Source organism: Jaculus jaculus, chromosome X (genome assembly GCF_020740685.1).
Source record: "Jaculus jaculus isolate mJacJac1 chromosome X, mJacJac1.mat.Y.cur, whole genome shotgun sequence".
In the NCBI taxonomy this organism is placed as follows: Eukaryota; Metazoa; Chordata; class Mammalia; order Rodentia; family Dipodidae; genus Jaculus; species Jaculus jaculus.
In genome coordinates, this window is record NC_059125.1 from 11,414,564 (window position 1) to 11,435,350 (window position 20,787).

The 20,787-nt window shown below is 40.4% G+C and overlaps 1 protein-coding gene across 1 annotated transcript in view; it reads left to right on the top strand.

Annotated features, from left to right (window-relative positions):
• Positions 1–1,020: 1,020 nt before the first annotated feature.
• Positions 1,021–20,787, top strand: part of Gpm6b (glycoprotein M6B) — a 194,917-nt gene continuing 175,150 nt past the window's right edge. The window contains exon 1 of the mRNA XM_004671448.3: positions 1,021–1,191. Within this exon, the coding sequence (XP_004671505.1) occupies positions 1,188–1,191 (4 nt within the window). The 5' untranslated portion in view covers positions 1,021–1,187. The remainder of the gene's footprint in view (positions 1,192–20,787) is intronic.

Here is a 20,787-nt window from a genome sequence, read left to right on the forward strand (position 1 = left end):
CTTGTGGCTTAAATGTCCCCTAAATGCACTATCTATTGTTATAGTTTATGTAACCCTCTGTTCAAGTATCATGATGTATTTCCAAAACAATAAAGGGACACAACATAAAATGCTACCGGTGAACACCGGGCTCAGAAATGTCACAGAAAGCATTAGCCCTCCAGAAACTACAAGGTCTTATGGCTCTGTGAAGAGGAAGATTCTCCCCTAAGGATGCAGAAAGAATTTAAGCCTTCAACTCTGTTAAATCATTAATTCGTTTAAAAGCTCAAGTGCAAGGCCTGAAGCAACAGCAAACCTGTTGGCTAAAATGAGTTTGTGGTCACCAAGAACCTTCCAGGGTGGGCTTCCAGGGATCAAATAGGTTGACCATGGACACCACTAGATCTGGTGCTATCCTGTACTGGAGAATGCCACCTGTGACCTTGTAAGTCACTTGTTACCAACAAGTAACTTCAATTAGTGGTCTGCAGTCTTGCATGCACATTGAATTACCCGGGGAGATTTCAGACTACGGCGTCTCCACCCACAGAGGCCTTCATGATCTATTTCCAAAGCTGATTCTAAAATGTGTTCATTAGTGACACCTACTAAATTAAATCACCATTTCCAGCCCATATCTGATCAAAAGGATCCAGGACTACGGATTGAGGCAGTGTTGCCAAATACTGGCTGTCCTTGGGCCAGTGTCCCCAGCATCAGTTTTGTTATCTGTACAATGGGTGGTGGTAAGACCTCAAGGTCCCCTCCAGCTGTATTAAGTTTCATTTGCACTTAGGATGCTAGAATCTTGCTCCCCTCTTTCCCCATCCTCCCTGTGGTTCTAGGGTTTCCTCGCCCCTTGGCGCTTGCTCCCAGGTTTCTGTAAAAGCTGTGTGCCTGGCCACAGCGCGGGCGCAGCCGCTGCCCCCAGCTTGGCCCTCGCTCTGGGCTCACAAAGCCCCCGGCGCTGACGTCAGGGCCCCTCTCGGCACGGCCGGCCCCCAGTGCAGGCGGAGCCGCGCCTCGCTCCCACCCCGGCCAGGAGCGAAGAGCCAGCGGCCAGCCCAGCTCAGCGCAGCGCAGCCAGCCGGGAGCCAGGCCCGTGCACGTGCCCGCCAGACCTGCAAACTTGTGCCACCCGCTCTTGTGCGTCCCCGGGGAACCCGATCGCCCCGAGCCAGTGCCCCTCCCGCCAGTCTCCAACCATGGGTAAGAGAGCTTGCTGGCCGTGCGCCACGGCCACGATCACGGCCACGATCACGGCCCCACCGAAGGTCCTGCCCTACCCTCAGCTCAGGTGGCGCTACCTGAGCCACCTAGCTGACTGGGTCCAGACGGGCAAGGGAGGGGAATCCAGGCTGGAGATGGGTGGGGCGCCGCGCAGGTGTGCGGAACTCCCAGGTGTGCCTCTCAACCCCTTCGCTGGGGACGACCCCGCGCCCGCAGTACCCAGACTGCATCCTGGGCGTGCCAGGCGCCCGAGCTGAGGAGCTGGGACCCCGGAGGGTGGCAGAAAGAGTGGACATCACGTCCTGAATGTGGACTCGCTTATGTCAAGGGGCCGGTAGAGAGTATCGTCTTGCTTATTTCCCGGGACGATCTGCCTGTCACACTGGAGCTCCCAGTTGCGAGTCCAGTCGTGTCTCGCCCTTTCGCGATCCTGGTCTCCTGAAACACGGGAAACATTCCCGTTCCTCCAAAGCCAGGATCTCCCGAGAGAGCTTATTTGGGAACCCTGACCTTACAAACCAGGGAAGTGGGAGGGGAAGGGAGAGAACAGGATGGGACCGACGGGGAAATCTTTGCCCCCGCCCCCATCAACTGTCTAAAGTGCAACCCCAACACAGGTGGATACGATGAGAAGCGGGTTCCAATGCAACTGGGGGAAACACCTAGAATTGGTGAAAGACACAGCTGAGCGGAGACAAAAATCTCCAACCTGGCCACGGGAGGTTCCTTTCTGTCACTTCCTAACACCTCGAAATGCTGCGATCAGCAACATGTCCTTAAAGGGCACTCTGGGGAGGAGTGCCTTGCAAATTAGCGTGATTCCTGACCATGCCTCACAGCTGTGCTTGAGAACGGTTTTCTCTTTGCTTCATTATCCTTCGCTAGTGACAGCTCCAGCCACAGCGCCACAAAGACTGAGAAGGACCCCTCTGAAGCATTCCTAATGAGGAAGGCAGTGGGCTTAACCATTGCAGGTTAAGAGCGAGGGCTGAGGAGTCCCTCGCCAGTCCTGCCCCCTCCCACCACCATCACTTGCCTCTTCCCCCACGCTATCCTTACTGTTAAGTGTGTGGTGAGGGAGTGGTAATTTTCTACTGGTTAAAATTTTGGTAAGGAATCGTGAGGACACATTATTTTGCACTTAAAGGGAAGAACCTCAATGAATTCTACAATATTTATCTGTAAAATTTTACTATGATCAAAATATTAAGGGAAAAATTCTTCCCAAGAAGAGCTGTGTAAGATCCTTCTACAAAGAGAGCAGAAGTGAGGGGCCTGCAGGTCTGGTGGCTACTTATTTCAATGCCTGCATGTGACTTTCTTTTAAAGGAGGTTCAGACACAAAAGTCAGAAGTGTAGCATTGAGGAAAACATGAAATAATTTTACTGAAATAAAGTTATTTCTGGATTTTGAATGCTAGGCATTTAGATTCATGTGTTGAATTTGAGTGTAGAATGGCCAATGGGCGCCTTCTCCACAATGGTGTTCACAATACTCCCTACTCTGCTGGGGATGGGCTTTATTTTTAAGGGGTGTGGAAGGTAGCCCCAGTTCTCATGAAACAAATACCTCAGTTAAAGACCTGCTCTCAAGGAAGTACTTTGTGCCTTGAACAATTATTGGTTCTACCCTTCAGTTGCCAATTTATGTTAATTTGTGCATACTTCACTGACTCTGGCAGTAGTCTTGGTTTTAGTTTTGTAGTTTACATTTAAAAGAAAGTTCCCTTCAAGCCAGAAAGGAAACATACTGACTTCCTTTACATTCCTAGTAAATATACTACAGGGCCATGAACTGGCTTTATTTTTCCAGATGTACTTAATTACGGAACATACCCTTATGAATGTTTTAGCTGAAATGATTTAATGTTGGGAAAATTCTCACTATTGGTACATCCACTGGTTTTGCACACATCACTTCCTTAAGCTGGTATCAGTTAGTTCACTGGTAAAACAGATGAAGCTTGTAGACATAAATGCTTCTTTGGACTTACACTATTCAAAGATGTTTAGAAAAACAAGATAATACAGAGTAGTAATTTGTACCATTCCACCTTTCAATGTGTCTTAAAAGAAAATGAGCTGATTTTTTTTTTCCCTGTTTTGTTACCTACAGTTCACACAGTTGTGCAGCAATTACCATTGTCTAATGTTAGAACATTGTCATCATCCCCAAAAGAAACCTGTACCCATTAACAGTCAACCCCCCCCCCACCACCATTCTCTTTTCTCCCAACCCCTAGCAACTGATAACCTGGTAACATTCTGTCTCTATGAATTTGCCTCTTCTGGATATTTCATGTAAATGGAATGAGCCAATTAATGTGTGAAGTGTGTTGGACTATTCAGGAACTTTGGTTGTTTTGCACAATGAGAAAATGATGGAATAGTGTTTGTATGCAGCACATCACCTAAAAGACTGAGCTGAACCTAATGATTTCTCTGGCTGAAGAGTTCCACCTATAATAGGCATACCTTCTCCCTCTGAGGTACTCTGTTGTATCTGATGGCAACATACCTTGACCAACAGTATGTTCATTCTGTCATGTTGCTCATTGGCCTAAAGACAGGAATTAGACGGATTTAATGCAATAATTTCTCATAATGCATTTATGGAACATGGCTCATATATCTAGAAAGAAATGATTTTTATTGCCTTAGCTGCCTATAATTTTATGTATATGGAGAATGATCAGATACAACAAAACACAGAAATAATTGCTTCTCCCCTTTTTTAACGTGAAGAAATCTTGTGTTTTATTTTAAGACACGGTCAGGGCTGAGGAAATTGCTCAGTGGTTAAGGGCACTTGCTTGTAAAGCCTGCTGGCCGGGGTCCAACTCCCCAGTACCTGTGTAAAACCAGATGCATGAAGTGGGACATGCACCAGGGGTTTGTTTACAGGGACAACAGGCCCTGGTATATCCATGCTCTGACTCTCTCTCTCTCTCTCTCTCTCTCAAATAAATGGATAAAATCTATTTAAAATGTGGGATCACATGATGTTTGTGGGCTAAAGCGATCCTCCTGTTTTCTGAGTAGCTGGAACCACAGACCACCACAGTCAACTGCAAGGAAAATTTCATGATTATGAAATTAAATCATTTCACTAAATAGTATTTTTTTTTTTTTGAGGTAGGGTCTCACTCTGGCTCAGGCTGACCTGGAATTCACTATGTAGTCTCAGGATGGCCTTGAACTCTTGACGATCCTCCTACCTCTGCCTCCCGAGTGCTGGGATTAAAGGCGTGCGCCACCACGCCCGGCTACTAAATAGTATTTTTAAAAGAAAATATTCTTTTAAGCCAGTCTTGGTAACACATAATCCCAGTATTTGGGAGGTAGAGACAGGAGGAATAGGAGTTCTAGTTATCCTCAGCTACTTTATAAATTTGAAGCCAGCATGGACTCAAAAAAAAAAAAAAGAACAAAAAGTTTATTTAGATATGGTGTGCAATAAACCATCAAGCAATATTGGCTTAAGGGCAGCTGCCTGATTCAATGGGCAAGACCTGGGTTTCTCCATTCTTCACAAGCTCCCAGCTCTTCCCTAAGTATCTGTGTGAGGGTGATTAAATCATTCTCTCTTAACCTCAGTTACTGTAAAAAAAAAAAAAAAAAATCTTTGAAATCACTTCCTTGCACCCTTCAGATCTATCAGTATGTAATATAGGGAAAAAAGAAATGAGAGAGTAAGGTTATGCTTGAAAAACAGCAGCAAACAGCTCCCCAATTGTTTAAACACTATTTGGCTTCTGTCAAACCAATAGCACAGGCCTCATTTGTAGTTGGGTTAAATGCTGGCATCTTCCATGCACCAGCCTACAGGATGATTGGCTCTTCTCCAAGGCAACTGGTGGAGGAAGCCATAATGGGGTTCCTCTTTAAAGCTTTCAGCTTTGGCTTCTGCTGTCTTCTCTTTAGAGAGCTTTTCCTGACCCCCACACCCAGAGTTCCAGGCCCCAAAGAGCCATCCATGAAAAGTGTTTGGTTTTGGAAGTTTGTTCAGCCATTCAGATGCAATTGGAGACAAAGGAGTGGTATCCTGATGCATAACTGGGCAGGAAACAGTCCCAGCATGCACTAGCCAGTCTCCCTCTGAAAGAAAAGTGATGGTAAGGAGCCCACCCCAGGGCCTTAGAGAGGATTCTTTCAAAGTAGACTGTAATTTTGAGTAAGCCTCAAACCAATACCACAGAAGACTGCTTGTGACAAACACAAAGTAATTAATTCTTCACTGTATTTGCTCTAGCCCTTCCAGGAGCTTATTAGAGGAGAGTGACATTGGGCACAAACAGTTGGGTGCTTTATTCAAAATGCCAAATTGGTAAATCCTAAAAAGTGCCACTTATATGTCCTCAACATTTTAGTTAACTTCAAAAGATTCTGTTGGATAGTAGAGGCCTTTGCTTTGAGTAGGAAACTTCACCTGGGGTTTCTTCCACACATACATGAATGGTAGCCAAATGCCATTGACTTTGGGTGTCCAGTTTGAGATTCCTTTAAAGTACAATGACAACACAAAGGTCCTTAACATCCATCTATGTACAGAGTCTTTTTCTGTCACCCACCTCACTCCCTTTAAACCCTTAACATTTTTTTGCCATTAATTATCTTGGCAACTATTTTCCAAGTGATTCATTTTCATTAAAATTTCCCAAGGCAATGGATCCGAACGTAGTATAGACTTCTTGGAGAAGATTCTAGTACCTAAGTTCTATGGATAGTGGTCAGTGTATATAGAGTAATTTGTGATGTGGGTATATTGGGTAAATGAATATGTTGGTAAGAGAACATCTACTGTACATTTGAGCCATATTCATCCAATTTTTTAATAATTGTAAACATGATTTTACTGATTATGATTATCTGGAACATTAGAGTATTTCTTGTAATATGTTTCCCTTGCTGTCTAAATATCAGCTTGGTCAAATACAGAGATTCTGGTCATGTTTCTATCTTGGTATTCATGTGAATGCTAGACATTTTGTATGTGTTCCACAGGTACTTGATGAAAAATATGAATTTTATCGTATAAGGCATATTTTATTAAGATATATGTATTAATGTACAGATTTTAAAGTATCTAAAATTATTACAAACTATGATAAATTATACTAAACTAGGCATTATTATTCTTTAATAATAGCAATACTTTTATGGCAGAACTTCATGGAATAACAGAGAATTTCAGAACTTTAAGTCACTTTAGAAGTAATTCCATCACTTCAGGTATACACAGATACAAAGGCAATTTAAAGAGCAGTTTGAAGGTTCTTCTTCTATTATCTTTATTATTATTATGCCTTTAGTTTTCCTTCCTCTGATGTTGTGCTTTTTTCTCTGGTGAAAAACACTTTCTTTCTGTTAGAGTTTTGAAGTTCAGGAAAGTGAGGAGTGACATACTTTGTTTTAGTGAAATTCATTATTTCCCTAAGAATTAAAATTCTTCACAAATTTTGTGTTCCCATTATGGACAGTATTAGGGTTAAATTAGTTCCTACCACCATACCTGGAAATGAACAAAGTCAAAGGAGTAGAAGAGGTCTACTTAGATGCACCGAGGGTTTGGAGCACACTTTGAAGTGAAAATTGAACAAAAATAATTAGACTCTATCCTCAAATAACCAGTAATTTCCCAAAATCAGATAGACAAAGGCCACTAGCACAAAGGAAAGGGACCTCTGAAGATGGAAGTGGGGAGATGACATTTCAGAAAAGGGTTCCTGGGAAGGCAGAGACATTTGGTCTGAGTCTTGAGACATGAGCAGAATGATGAGAGTCAGGGTGTCTAGGAGAGAACGGTCTAGGGCCTGGATGCATTTGTGCAAAAGTGAGAGCCATGACAAAGTCTTTTGGAGGAAATGAAATGGCCCTATTTTGTTGAGTGGGGAAAGCTAAGGCCAGGCCATTTTAGTGTACTACATGTAATGTATCAGGGAAGGAATTGATCATTACTCCATTGGTCATAGAGAATCATGAAGGAATTTAAAGCAGGCAGGTGACCAATGGAGGGTAATGTCAGTCTCTCTGATGTAATGAAAAGAAACCTACTAAGTCCAGGCCTGGTAGTACAGGCATGAAATCCCATCTACCCAAGAGGTAAATTCAGAGGCAGGAGAATTGCAAACTCAAGGACCACCTGAGTTATAGAGGGAATCCAAGGGCATCCCGGGCAACTTAGAGAGAGGGATGTAGCTCAATGGTAAGCCATGGAAAAGAGGTAGGAGTAAGCAAGGTTTATCAGTGGCATCCTAAAGAAACTGAAGTGGACAGAACAGGAAATAGAGTACATTGCAGGGAGGGAAGATAGAAAATAAAATTTGGAGGTCCAACCAAAATCTAGGAGTAACATATTTAGTTGATAACACAAAGACACATGAATGAATCTTTGAAAAAAAAATGTTTTGAATTGTGTCTATTGTCACCTCCCTTTAAAGACTAGAGAACAAAGTGTGACTTCTGGGCAACAGGAAGAGATCATGAGTAAAAGATGGGATGCCTTATTCTTATCTATGTGCTTGCTGATTGATATTTAAAATGACATTGTTTCTTCCAGTTTTTTGAGATAGAGTCTCGCTCTGTAGCTCTGCTTAGCTTGCAAATCACTTGCCTTGAAATTGTAGTGGTTTCCCTGCCCAAGTGCTAGTGTTACAGGTGTGAGCCTAGCTCTGTGTTTCCATTTTGGTCAGTTGTATTTTTCAAGGTTCTACCTCATCCCTAATGCACAAAATTCATAATATTCTTGTATTTTCTGTTACATCTTGTTTAGAGGCTAAGTATATTCTTAGTCATATGAGAATTTGTATTCTTGTTATTTTTCTTGACCAAACTGCTTTTAGTTTTTGAAATAGGCCTTAAACTGATGGGTTTTCTGTTTGTAGCCTTCCAAGAGCTAGAGTTATAGATGAGTGCCAGTTAAAACAGCTTTAAAATTTATTTTAGTAGCTTGATTGTTACCTTAGATAAACATAGCATTTAATGAATATAGAATATGTTTCTCAGCAATCAGAAAATGGAATTTTAATAGCTTAAGTAAAAATTGCAGCCATGGAGGTAGCTCAGTGGGTAAGAGTGTTTACAGGACCCCAGGACTCCTGTGAAAAATCCAGGCACGGCAGTGGTTACATGCACTTATGCAATCCCAGTCCCGAGGGAGGTGAAGACAGGAAAATTGCTGGGGCTTGCTGGTCAGCCACACTGCCCCCCAAAAAAGCAGCTCTGAGCCCAGTGAGAGACTCCGTCTCAGGGACACAATGCAGAGGAGTGATAGAAGAAGATGCCTGACATTCTTCTCGGACCTGTACATGCCTGTACACGTGTAGGCATATACAACATGCACACGCCACCAAATATACCCAATAGACTAACAAAAATAAAAGAAAGAAAAGTAAATGAAGCTTACTTGATGAGAAATAAAACAATAGCTGCCAAAGGCCAAAGTATATAAACTTAATCTTTTGAATTTGATCCCAATGGTTGTATATCACTTGGTATATTTGAATGTGGCATAATAAGAGCTATCAGAAATGATCCCCTGTGAGAGTAGGCTTCAGTTGAGCTTAGTATTTGCTTATCTATCTATTATTTACCTTTGGTAGAATGGTTAAATTTAGCTTTATTCTTTGATGCAATGGAAATTGGTACTGAAATAGTAGAAGTCCTTTTTGCTTCACATGTAAGTATACTTTTAGAGTCAGGGTTTTCAATCTCAACACTGCTGATGGGTTGAGTACTGTTTTGTGCATCGTATGATGTTTAGCAGCATTCTCAACCTCTACTCACTACATGCTGGAACATTCTCCTACTGGTAGAAACCAAAACTATCATTGTCAAATATCTGTGATGGGATCGGGGTGGCACACAGCTCCATATTGACGACTGAGTAAGAAGTAGGGACCTGGGGATATAACTCAGTTGATAGAGTGTTGGCCTAGCTGGCATGAAGCCCTGGGTTCAGTCCTCAGCACCACATATACACATCTGGAACCCCAGCACTTGCAAGGTAGAGACTAGCCTGGGCTACATGAGGCCCTGTCTGAAACAGGAAAGAAATAAGAAAGAAAGAAAGAAAGAAAGAAAGAAAGAAAGAAAGAAAGAAAGAAAGAAAGAAAGAAAGAAAGAAAGAAAGAGAGAGGGAGAAAGAAAGAAAGAAAGAAAAAAGAAAGAAGGAAGGGAGATAGACAAAGGGAAGGGAAGGAAAGGAAAGCCAGGGATAGTGGAGCATGCCTTTAGTCCCAGCACTCAGGAGGCAGAGATTTGAGAATCTCCATGAGTTCAAGGCCATCCTGAGACTATGTAGTGAATTCCAGCTTAGCCTGGACTAGAGCAAAACCCTACATTGAAGAACCAAAAAAAAAAAAAAAAAAGGAAAGAAAAGGAAGGAGCAAGAGAGTAAAAGGGACCATAAACCTTTTATATACTACCATAACATAAAATTAGGTTCACACCTTCATTTAGGACTGGGTTGAATAGGAGAATCTCTGATTTAAAAGATTTTCTCTTCCCAGGAGGGGTTATTTTTCTAGCTTAAGGACTTGATTTTTCTAGCTTAAGAAAATACAATTTTCTTTTTTTTATTGCTTTTATCTTTTTCCATCATCACCAGAGAATCTAGAGGTGTGATGGGGAGACTGTCAGACCATGTGATTCATTTCTTCTTTGGAGGAAAATGGTGAGCCAACAAGACCTACCCCGGAAATAGTTATTATTCAAATGCTTAGTGTTCTTTTTCCCTGAAAGAACAGGATCTTTGAAGTTTGTTTTGCTTACAAAAATTGTCTCCATCATCCTTCCTTCTCTTCATTAAGTAGACAGACATTAAGGAGCTAATCACATCCTTAATTATCATGATGGCCTTTCCAAATTTAGAATTCATCTCCTTAGCTGGAATCAAATCGACCCAGATTAAGGCTTTAAGGCAACCTTCCAGCACATTCTGTCCTTAGGATATGTGATCACATCTTCATTAAGTTTCCCTTGTTCGTTCATTCAAGAGTTGGGAGACAGGAGCTGATTTCATTCTTATTGCCCACAGAGATCCTGCTCCGTACCCCTTGAGTTCCATGCTTTTCCTACCTCTCTGCTTCTATATCCTTCAAGACTTTCCCCAAAGTGGAGACTGTAAGTCACTGTTCTCTCCCAGATCTGAGCACATTTGCAAGAGTACTAGTGTAGAAAAAGAAGGAACAATGGAAGCCAAGGTTAAGCGAAGCTTAGAAAACCTGCTATTTTATATGTGCAATAAGGTCACTGTTCTAGGTTTAGAAATGTGAGTCTTATAACATCTCCCTGAAAAAGCTGTTTCAATGGTGGATTTCAGAGTGGGAGCTTACATTTTAGACATCTGTTCCTTCACACAGTGAGCAAAGAATAGAGGTATAGTTAACAAAGTAATTCCAACACTTAATATACCTTTATTTGATGCAGCCCTATATTTTATATTTTCCTTTTAGTTTTCTCACTTGGCAAATTCTGAATTTTTCCATGGTAAGTAAAACAGAATTCAGATCATTAAAGGGATGAATTTCCATTGAATGAATTATTGCCATTTTGCAAAGCTCTATTATATAATGTTATCTTGTTGCAAATATTTTTAATGTTTTGGGAAAAGCATATGTATTAAAAACTCATTTTCAGGGCTGGAGAGATGCCTTAGCAGTTAAAGTGTTTGCCTGTGAAGCCAAAGAACCCAGGTTTGATTCCCAGGACCCATGTAAACCAGATGTACAAGGGGCACATGCGTATGGAGTTCATTTGCCATGGCTAGATGCTCTGGCATGTCCATCGTCTCTCTATCTGTCTCTCCCTCTCTCTGCTCTCAAATAAATAAAATTTTTAAAAACTCATTTGAAAATTTATTTTTGAAGGCTTGGCAGGGTGGTGTATGCCCAGCACTTGGGAGGCAGAGGTAGGAGGATTGCCGTAAGTTTGAGGCCACTCTGAGACTACAATAGTGAATTCCAGGTCAGTCCGAGGTAGAAGGAGACCCTATCTCAGAAAACCAAAAATAAATAAATAAATAAATAAATAAATAAAATAAAATAAAAAAAAAAGATTTCTTTTTTTTTAAATTTATTTATTTATTTGAGAGCGACAGACACAGAGAGAAAGACAGATAGAGGGAGGGAGAGAGAATGGGCGTGCCAGGGCTTCCAGCCTCTGCAAACGAACTCCAGACGCGTGCGCCCCCTTGTGCATCTGGCTAACGTGGGACCTGGGGAACCGAGCCTCGAACCGGGGTCCTGAGGCTTCACAGGCAAGCGCTTAACTGCTAAGCCATCTCTCCAGCCCAGAAGATTTCTTTTTGAAATACAATACAGACACAACAAGTGAGCAAATTACAGGCATGCCAACTTAATACATTTTTATAAGTGCTTAGATTAAGAAGCAGGAATAGGGGCCTCAATAGGTAACTCAGTGGTCAAGCACTTGCCAAGCATGTGCAAGGCCTGGGTTCCATCCTACCACTGCAAAAAGGGAAGAAAAAAAAAAGTCAAAACACTACTATCAAGGGGCTTTTCAAGGTTCCCACCAAGAGTGTTCACCAGGCATTTGCACCAGCATAATTTTGCCTGTTTTATACTTTATGTAAATGGAATTATACAATTGAAACTCCGGTTGCCAGCTTTTGCACAGTATTAATTACGTTATTTTGAAACTCAAGGATGTTTTCAATTTGTATAAATCATTGATTAAAAGTATTTATGAAAAGTCTTCATGTATAGAACTGAGGTAGAAAGAGCATCAGCCACACATTCTTCCTCCTGCTTCAGGTAAAAACTCGGTAATAGCAGCTGTGAGACTTTGCAAGTACTTGATGAGAGATGAGATGTCTGCATGGCAAACATGCATGGAGCTGAAGAGATTAGAAGATCAGTATTACCATCATGTACTTCAGGAAGGGCAAGTCCACACTGAGGAGTGGTGACTAAAAGGGAAGTGGTTATTGTTAGCTTAGATCATTCAGGAAATAAATGATCAATATGAATATTTTCTGGCTTCAGTATATAAGACTATAATAGATACTGAGGCCTCATCTCAAGAGGTTTCCTGAGGAAGATGGTATTTTAGAATATGTATGAATTATCTGTAATTCCTCAGAAACTGACGGTTTTCATTCTGAAAACACAAATAGATATATAATTATGTTTAAAAAATTCATTTCTGTTTTTAATACTTTTATTTATTCATTTATTTGAAAGCAGAAAAAGAGTGAGAACTTGAGAGGGAATGGGCATGCCAGGGCCTCTTGCCACTGCAAATGAACTCCAGATGAATGTGTCGCTTTGTGCATCTGGCTTTATTTACATGGGTACTGGGGAATCAAACTCAGGCCATCAGGCTTTGCAAGCAAGTACCTTTAACTGCTGAGCCATCTCTCCAGCCCAAATTAATTTCTTTGTAGGTTATTTGGACTGAGATAGACATAACCTGCCTTCCTTCCATCAGTAAGGAATTTTGTCTCGTTTACTACGGCAAAGATTTGGTCAGCAGAGCGCTGGAGAGGTGGCTTAGCAGTTAAGCGCTTGCCTGTGAAGCCTAAGGACCCCGGTTCAAGGCTCGATTTTCCAGGGCCCACGTTAGCCAGATGCACAAGGGGGCATATGTGTCTGGAGTTCGTTTGCAGTGGCTGGAGGCCCTGGCACACCCATTCTCTCTCTCTCTTTCTCTCTCTTTCTTTCTCTGCCTCTTTCTCTCTCTGTCTGTCACTTTCAAATAAATAAAAATAAACAAAAAAATTAGTCAGCAGAATGAATATTTTATCAACTTCCTTTAATGTTTATCATGTTACCACTTCTTTCCAATGAATTATTTCCATTTCTTTTCCTACCAGTATTATATAAGCATTCTAGTTTCTCAGTATCTTTAGCATTAAGCATAGTTGTATTATTCAGTTAAAAAATATCTGATAGGTACAAAATGGCATTTTAGTATTTTTTTTATGTTGAATTTCCCTAGAGAGGCTGAAGGTTTGGCATAATTTCTAGACTACTTGGGTTGTGTCTTCCATTTATGTCATTTGTCTTTGTATACATGTTGAATGCTTTGACAGTTAATCTTGCTTAATAACTTGGTAGAATTACAATGGAAACAGATCACTGAGAATGTCTGTGATGGAGTTTCTAGATTAGGTTAATTGAGATGGGTTAATCTACCATAAGAGTGGGTGGTATCATTTCATGAGCTGGAGTCCTGGACCAGATGAAAAGAAGGCTAGCTGAGCACTGGTATTCATGTCTCTCTCCTCCTCCTTCCTAAGGATGCAGTGTGAGCAGCTGCCTCCTGCTCCTGCCACCGCACCTTCTGCACCATGATGGACTTTATCCTCTGAAACTGTATGCCAGAATAAACCTTTGAACCTGCTTCTTGTCAGGCGTTTAGTCACAACAATGAGAAAATAATTAATACAGGTAATATAGTAGTGTTTAGTGAAGGGTATGGTCAATGTAATTTTTGTTATCTGTGGCTTAATTGTTAGTTTTGCTGAACACACAGTTTTTGCTCTGATTTTTCATGCTTCAATAAAGTCATAATTATCAATCTTTTCTTTTGCTACTTTATGATTTGTGCTTTTTCTAATTGCCTTGTTGAAAAAGATTGTTTCTGTCCCCCAGGATGTGAAGGTATTCTTTCCCTTTGCCATTTCTTTTAAGGTCTTTATTAAAATATGCTTTCCATTTTTAATTCCTTTTCTTTCATCAGGAATATTAGTTAACTTCTCATTTCTGGAACAAAATATCTGACCAGAAACAACTTACAGAAGGAAATAATTTATTTTGGCATATAGTTCTAGAGGGTAGAGTACATGGTGTCAGGCAAAGCATTGCAGGAAAAACAAGGCATCATATCCACACATCATCAGGGAGGAAACACAACAGTTTGCATGGATGGATTATACAACCTCACGGCCTGCTTCAGTGACACACTTCCTCCAGCAAGTCTCCACTTCCTAAAGATTCTAAAACCTTTCAGAACAGTACCACCAGCTGAGAATTAAGAATCCCAATATATGAATCTATGAGGGACATTTTATATTCAAATCACCACATTATGATTTCATTTTTGGATGTAATGTGAGATAGGAATAATATTATTTTATATTCTCCATGTAGAAACCGCCACATAGCAATTCACCTTGCATGTTGGTTTTTACATATATATATATATATTTACTTCTGTGTATCTCTGAACTCCATTCTGTTCCTGTGCTAGTATAGCACTATCTTAATTAATATAGATTAATATTAAGCCAGGCTATCTCTTAGAAGTTTCTTCCTTTTCCTCTTCTTTAAAAGTATCTGAATTACTCTTGGTCTTTGCTTTTAGAATTAACTTTTCATTTTCTACAAATATTCCTGTCAGTATTTCAAGTAAACTTGTAGTGAATTCACAGAATAAATTATTTTATGACAGGTCTTCATTTCTATTGACTCATTTATGTCCATGGTGTGTTAGTTTGAATGCAAATGTATGTCCCTCATAGCCTGAAGTATTTTGATTAAGATTGAGGTTGTAACTTGAGTCTCCACCTGCCAGGGAAGAGGTATGTCACTAGGGGCAGATTTTGAATCCAGCCCTACTAGGTGATGAGAGCCACATTTTGAGCTCTGACTGTTCATGTTTGCTGGCTGATGTCTCTCTGCTATGGATGTATGATGATGTGAGCCAGTTTCTTCCACCATCATGAAGCCTCCTCTCGATTCTGTAAACCTGAAATAAACCCTTTCCTCCTATAAGCTGCTTCTGGTCGAATGTTTGTCTAGTAACAAAAAATAAGTGCAGCACCTGGTATATCTCTTTACACATTTGATCTTCTTTTCTGTCTCTCGATAACATTTTTATATACTCTTGAAAATTATTTTAAAGTCCCTCATCATCTCTGTAGCTTTTTAAGTAGATATGAACTAAATCAACTAAGGTCAAATCTAATTCCATACAATATAATGGTTCCCTTTGATAAACTTGTGACCTCAGAAAAATCCAGCTAGAGACAGACTTGGTCAAATAAATGAATAAAATATACAGGGAACTTTATTCTGGGTTAATACATACCAATCTGTTCATAAGAGTTGTATATGATAGTTGTGTGACGATGTCACAGTTTCATGGTTTTTTTTGTGTATATTCAGCAGAAATGGTATGCGATGGTTTGAATTTTGAATGATAAAACTTAAGTGTTACATGCTGAAATACTAGATCCTGTTTTCAGAATGGTGAGGGATCTAAATAAGTTTCCTTCATGGCAAGATGATGAACTTGATCATGGTCTGAATATTTAACAGGTGACTCTCAAGACTTATGGGCTCTCTGGGCCCAGAGAAAACATAAGGCAAGTGAACATAATTTCAGTATGTTCTCTAAGGCCAAACAGATTTCCTTCTGAAATTAATAGAAAAGCTGATTTTGGCTTCTCATTCTCTATCAATATGACTATACAATCAATACCTTTCATGAAAATAATACTAATTGGGAAACAGCACACGAATTAGCTTAAAACTTGAGAAGTAGAAGCAGAAGGATCACTTTGAGATTAAGGCCATACTGAATTTGAGGCCAGCCTGGGCTACATAGCAGGACATTGTCTCCAAACAACAACAAGGGGCTGAAGAGATGGCTTAGTGGTTAAGCACTTGCCTGTGAAGCCTAAGGACCCCGGTTCAAGGCTCGGTTCTCCAGGTCACTCGTTAGCCAGATGCACAAGGGGCGCATGCGTCTGGAGTTCGTTTGCAGTGGCTAGAAGCCCTGGTGCGCCCATTCTCTATCTATCTCTCTCTAACTGCCTCTTTCTCTGTCTCTTGCTCTCAAATAAATAAATAAACATAAAAAAATAACAACAATTACCAACAAAATCTAGGTAACCACAGCCCATGGGAGATTGAAGTAAGAGAATCATGAGTTCCAAGTTGAAAGATGAAGAAAACAAGCCCAGTTCTCCACTATATCTTAGAGCACTGTGTAAATGTTATTTCCATGTTTGGTAATGTTACTTGTGAAAATGAAATTTTCATGGCTGATTCAAGATTACCCAGTTTCCCAAAGTAATTTAATGGATCAATCCTCCCAGAATGTTTTACATAGATGTGCACCCTGCAATGAGGAAGGCTGTACTTGGCCTGTAGCATGAGCTTGATTTATTCTGGAAAGTGGCTTATTCAGCTGTCAAATGAGATTATGTGTGTGGCTGCTACCCATCATTTCACAGAAATATTCCTCAACAAAGCTTCAAACTTTTACTTATTTATTTCAGGGCCACAGAAACCACAAATGTAATTCTCCTAAGACATAACTTTAGAAACGTCATTTTTAATATGGTGCTGTTTCTCTTCTGCATGATGAAGGCCAGAATGAAACAGGGCCAAGGAATACTTTACACATCTTTGCCCATTGACTCCAGGCAGCACCATTATTCACCATCATTCACATTTATATATGTTTAGATTTCAGCCATGTTAAAAGGCTGCAGTCATAAGAATTTTTTTTTTTTTTTGAGACAGGGTCTCATGTAGTCCAAGCTGACCTGAAGCTCCTTCTGTAGCTGTGAGGCCTTGAACTCATGATTCTCCTGTCTGCACCCAGCTAACAATCCATTCTCACAGTTCACTGCTTTTCAGGTTTTGTCTTTGAGTAGTTCCTGTTAAAATTTTATTTATTTATTTATTTATTTATTTATTTATTTATTTATTTATTTATTTATTGAGAGAGAGAGAATATATGGGCATGCCAAGTCTTACCACTAACATTGAGTTCCACATGTATGTGAAACTTTGAACGTCTGACTTTATGTAAGATCTGGGTAATTAAACCTGGGATGGTAGGCTTTGAAAGTCATGTATTGCTGAGCTATTTTCCCAGCCCTGTTGTTTTTGTTTGCTTGTTTTGTTTGCTAGCTTTTATTTTTGAGGCAGGGTCTCACTGTAACCCAGGCTGACCTGGAATTCCCTGTAGCCCAGGCTAATCTCAAACTCACAGTGATCCTCCTACCTCAACCTCCCAAGTGCTGGGATTAAAGATGTAAACCACCATGCCCAAAAGGGTAACTTATTAATATGAATATTTTAGAATTTAAAATTGAAGGCTAATGCCAGGGGTGTAGTTCACTGGTAAAACACTTGCCTATCATATCCATGGCCTTGAGTTCCATCCCAAGCACTGAAAAATACAAAATACAGCCAATCATGGTGGTGCACGCCTTTAATCTCAGCATTTGGGAGGTAGAGGTAGGAGGATCGCTGTGAGTTTGAGGCCACCCTGAGACTACACAGTGAATTCCAGGTCAGCCTGGACTAGAGTGAGAGCCTACCTCAAAAAACCAATAATAATAATAATACAAAATATATAAATAAAATATATTTTAAAAGTCTAAGCTGAGGATGTGGCCCAGAATTAGAGCATTTGCCTAGTATATGCAAGGCCCAGGATTCAATCCTCAGCAAAATAGATGAATAAATAAATAATAAAATGGAAGTCTAGACTCAGGGTATGACATGGTGGTAGAACATCTGGTTAGTATGCCCAAGACTCTGGGTTCCATCCACAGCAACAATAAATAAGGACAAAAATAAATAATAATTAAGCTTGAAGTCCAAATTTAGATCCAAAAATTAAGTTCTTTATTTTTTTACCATCTTAATTTTTAGCCATTTAGAGATTTATATAGAAATAGATGTACTTTGTGATTAGATTTTAGTTTCCCTAGCCCAACGTGGCAAATGATATGTCATTAAATTAAAAAAGAAAAAGAGGGCTGGAGAGATGGTTGAACAGTTAAAGTGCTTGCCTACAACACCTAAGGACTCAGGTTCAACTCCCCAGAACCAACATAAACCAGATGTACAAGGTGGCACATGCGTCTGGAATTCATTTGTAGCAGCTGAAGCCCCTGGCATGTCCTCTCTCTCTCTCTCTCTCTCTCTCTCCAAATAAATGTTTAAAAAGAAAAGGAGAGTGAAAGCTTATAGCCAAAGTAACTGTGGTATACAGTAGATTTAAAAAAAATTATTCTATGAAAACTTCTCATACACACACACACACACACACACACACACACACACACACACAGAATTTTCACCACATACATCCCAGTTCGCTCTCTTATTCCCCACTCCTTCTGAACCCTTTCTTCCCAACACTTAGCAATGGCTAACCACCTCCCTCAGCAAACATTAACTGCCATCAGCTCCTCAGGAGGAGTGGGGTAGGATGGGTTGTTGACTTGACCCGTCTACCTAGTTGGTGACTTGAAGACAGGTAACTTTCTGCTTGTGCAAGCTTTTCCATTGTGCTCACAGGCTAGATTTGGAAAGTTAGGCATCTGTTCTTTTCTTCGAGACTGGAGGAAAATGGACACTTCCTGCTCCCAGGAAGCAGGAAAGTAGTTTTTAAATTATTTATTTATTTATTTATTTATTTATTTATTTATTTATTTATTTATTTCAGAGAGAGAGAGAGTGAGAATGGGCGCACCTGGGTCTCCAGCCACTGCAAACGAACTCCACACACATGTACCTCCTTGTGCATCTGGCTTACATGGGTACTGAGGAATTGAACATGGGTCCTTTGGCTTTGTAGGCAACTACCTTAACTGCTGAACCATCTTCTCCAGCCCCAGGAAAGTAGTTTTTGCTTCAAGATGGGCACAGTGGTGCATTGCTGTCATTCCAACACTCAGGAGGTAAAGGCAGGAGGACTGATGAAAATTCAAGGCCAGCCTGGACTATATGCTGAGTTCCAGGCTAGTCTGGGCCACATAGTGCAACCTTGTCGCCATAAAAAAAAAAAAGAGAGAAAGGAAAATACTGTCACATGGATGCAGAGTTTTCAATCAGGGTCACAAATAACCCCAGGTAACCCCAGTGTCCGGAGGCATTTTGGCTGTTACAGTTCAAGAGAGAGGTGATGATAATGAGCTCAGGTGAACACCCCATCCTCAATAGAGTTCCCAATTTCCAGATAGGAAAAGTACCGAGGCTGCTGACTGTAAACCTTTATGAAATAGATCCTGTGAGAAGGTTTGGAATTTGGCTTGCAAAAGGCAACAGATCATAGACAGGAAACAATGGTCCTCAAGTGTTAAAATAGCTGCCCAGTTCAGCACGTGCCTTGCCAAAGGACATCTTTCAGGACCAGATCCTCCCAGATCCAACAAGCCTAGTCCCAAGAGTCGCTCTTTACTGGTGCTAATATGGGCCTGATGGAGACAGTCATTTAATACACACTGGACCCTTATTACAAACATGACGTTCTTTGTGATAAAATTAGTGGAGCACAAATCATGATAGCATATATGATATAAAACTGAAAAAAATCCTTTGTACACAAAAGATTTTATTTACTTATTTACTTGTTGTTTCACCTTTGTAGCAAACTCTCACATAATTACTGTAACAACAACAACAACAAAAAAGATAGGGTAGCACACAGAAGCAAAACAATTGCCTTTTCATTCACCATTTAATTTCAAGTAATAGGCTTAACCTTTTTGTTTTCTAAGAGCTGCTAGTGAATAGAATAATGGCTGGTTTGGGTGTCACGTTTCCCTGACTTTCCCAAAGATTGGTGCAGCTGCTAGGATGAGGTATAGGAACTAGACTGCATTGGGTCATTTTTGGTATTACAAACAATACCATTTCATGTAGCTCAGTCTGATGTGCTCCAGCCATGCAGCAAGCTGAAAGGAAAGTGGTGTTCTCAGCATAAGATCCCTAGGTCACTTTCAGTAAGACATTTCCGTAGAAACTCTGCAGCCACCTGTTCTTGTTCTTCTGAGACTTTGCCCATGATATCATAGCCTCATTCAGATCAGGCTTTAAAAGGCTGGTTTTAGGTTTCTCTGTCCCCAGAGCAGGCATTTTTCTCACAAATATTATACTGTGGAATGGGAGGATGCCACCCCCTCTCCTACTGCAACTCCTTTGGAAAAGCAATAATAATAATAATAATTACCAGCCCCAGGCTCTCCTCCCTACAAATGTGGATTCTGTGTGCTGTATTTGCTTCTGGTGTGTGGAATGCCTGTCTGGATGGATAAGTGGAATAATGGAGAGGCAGAGGAAGCTCTTTAGTTATGTTCAGTCTGTGATTTCATGTGTATTTAATGAATGCTTTTGTGTGCATTCTGGTGTATACAATTGATTATAGTATTCACATGAAAATGCTATCCCCATATATTTAGCTGAAATTGGTTAAAAATGTCATTTCCAGATAATTACTAAATGTTGAGTTTTTATGTCTATATCATATGCTTAATCCCGAAAATACTTATATATCTCTTTAATACTGTGTTTTTCTTCAGCTTGCATCACTTGCTTTAATGTCTTTGTAAGACAAATCCAAGATGCTTTCAGATAGATTTATTTATTTATTTATTGGTTTTCCGAGGTAGGGTCTCACTGTATCTCAGGCTGACCTGGAATTCACTCTGTAGTCTCAGGGTGGCCTCAGACTCACATCAATCCTCCTACCTCTGCCTCCTGAGTGCTGGGATTAAAGGTGTGCGCCACCACGCCTGGCTTTAAGATAGATTTCTTTAATCTCTTTGAAAAATCATCTCATTTATTTATTTGCTTCAGAAAA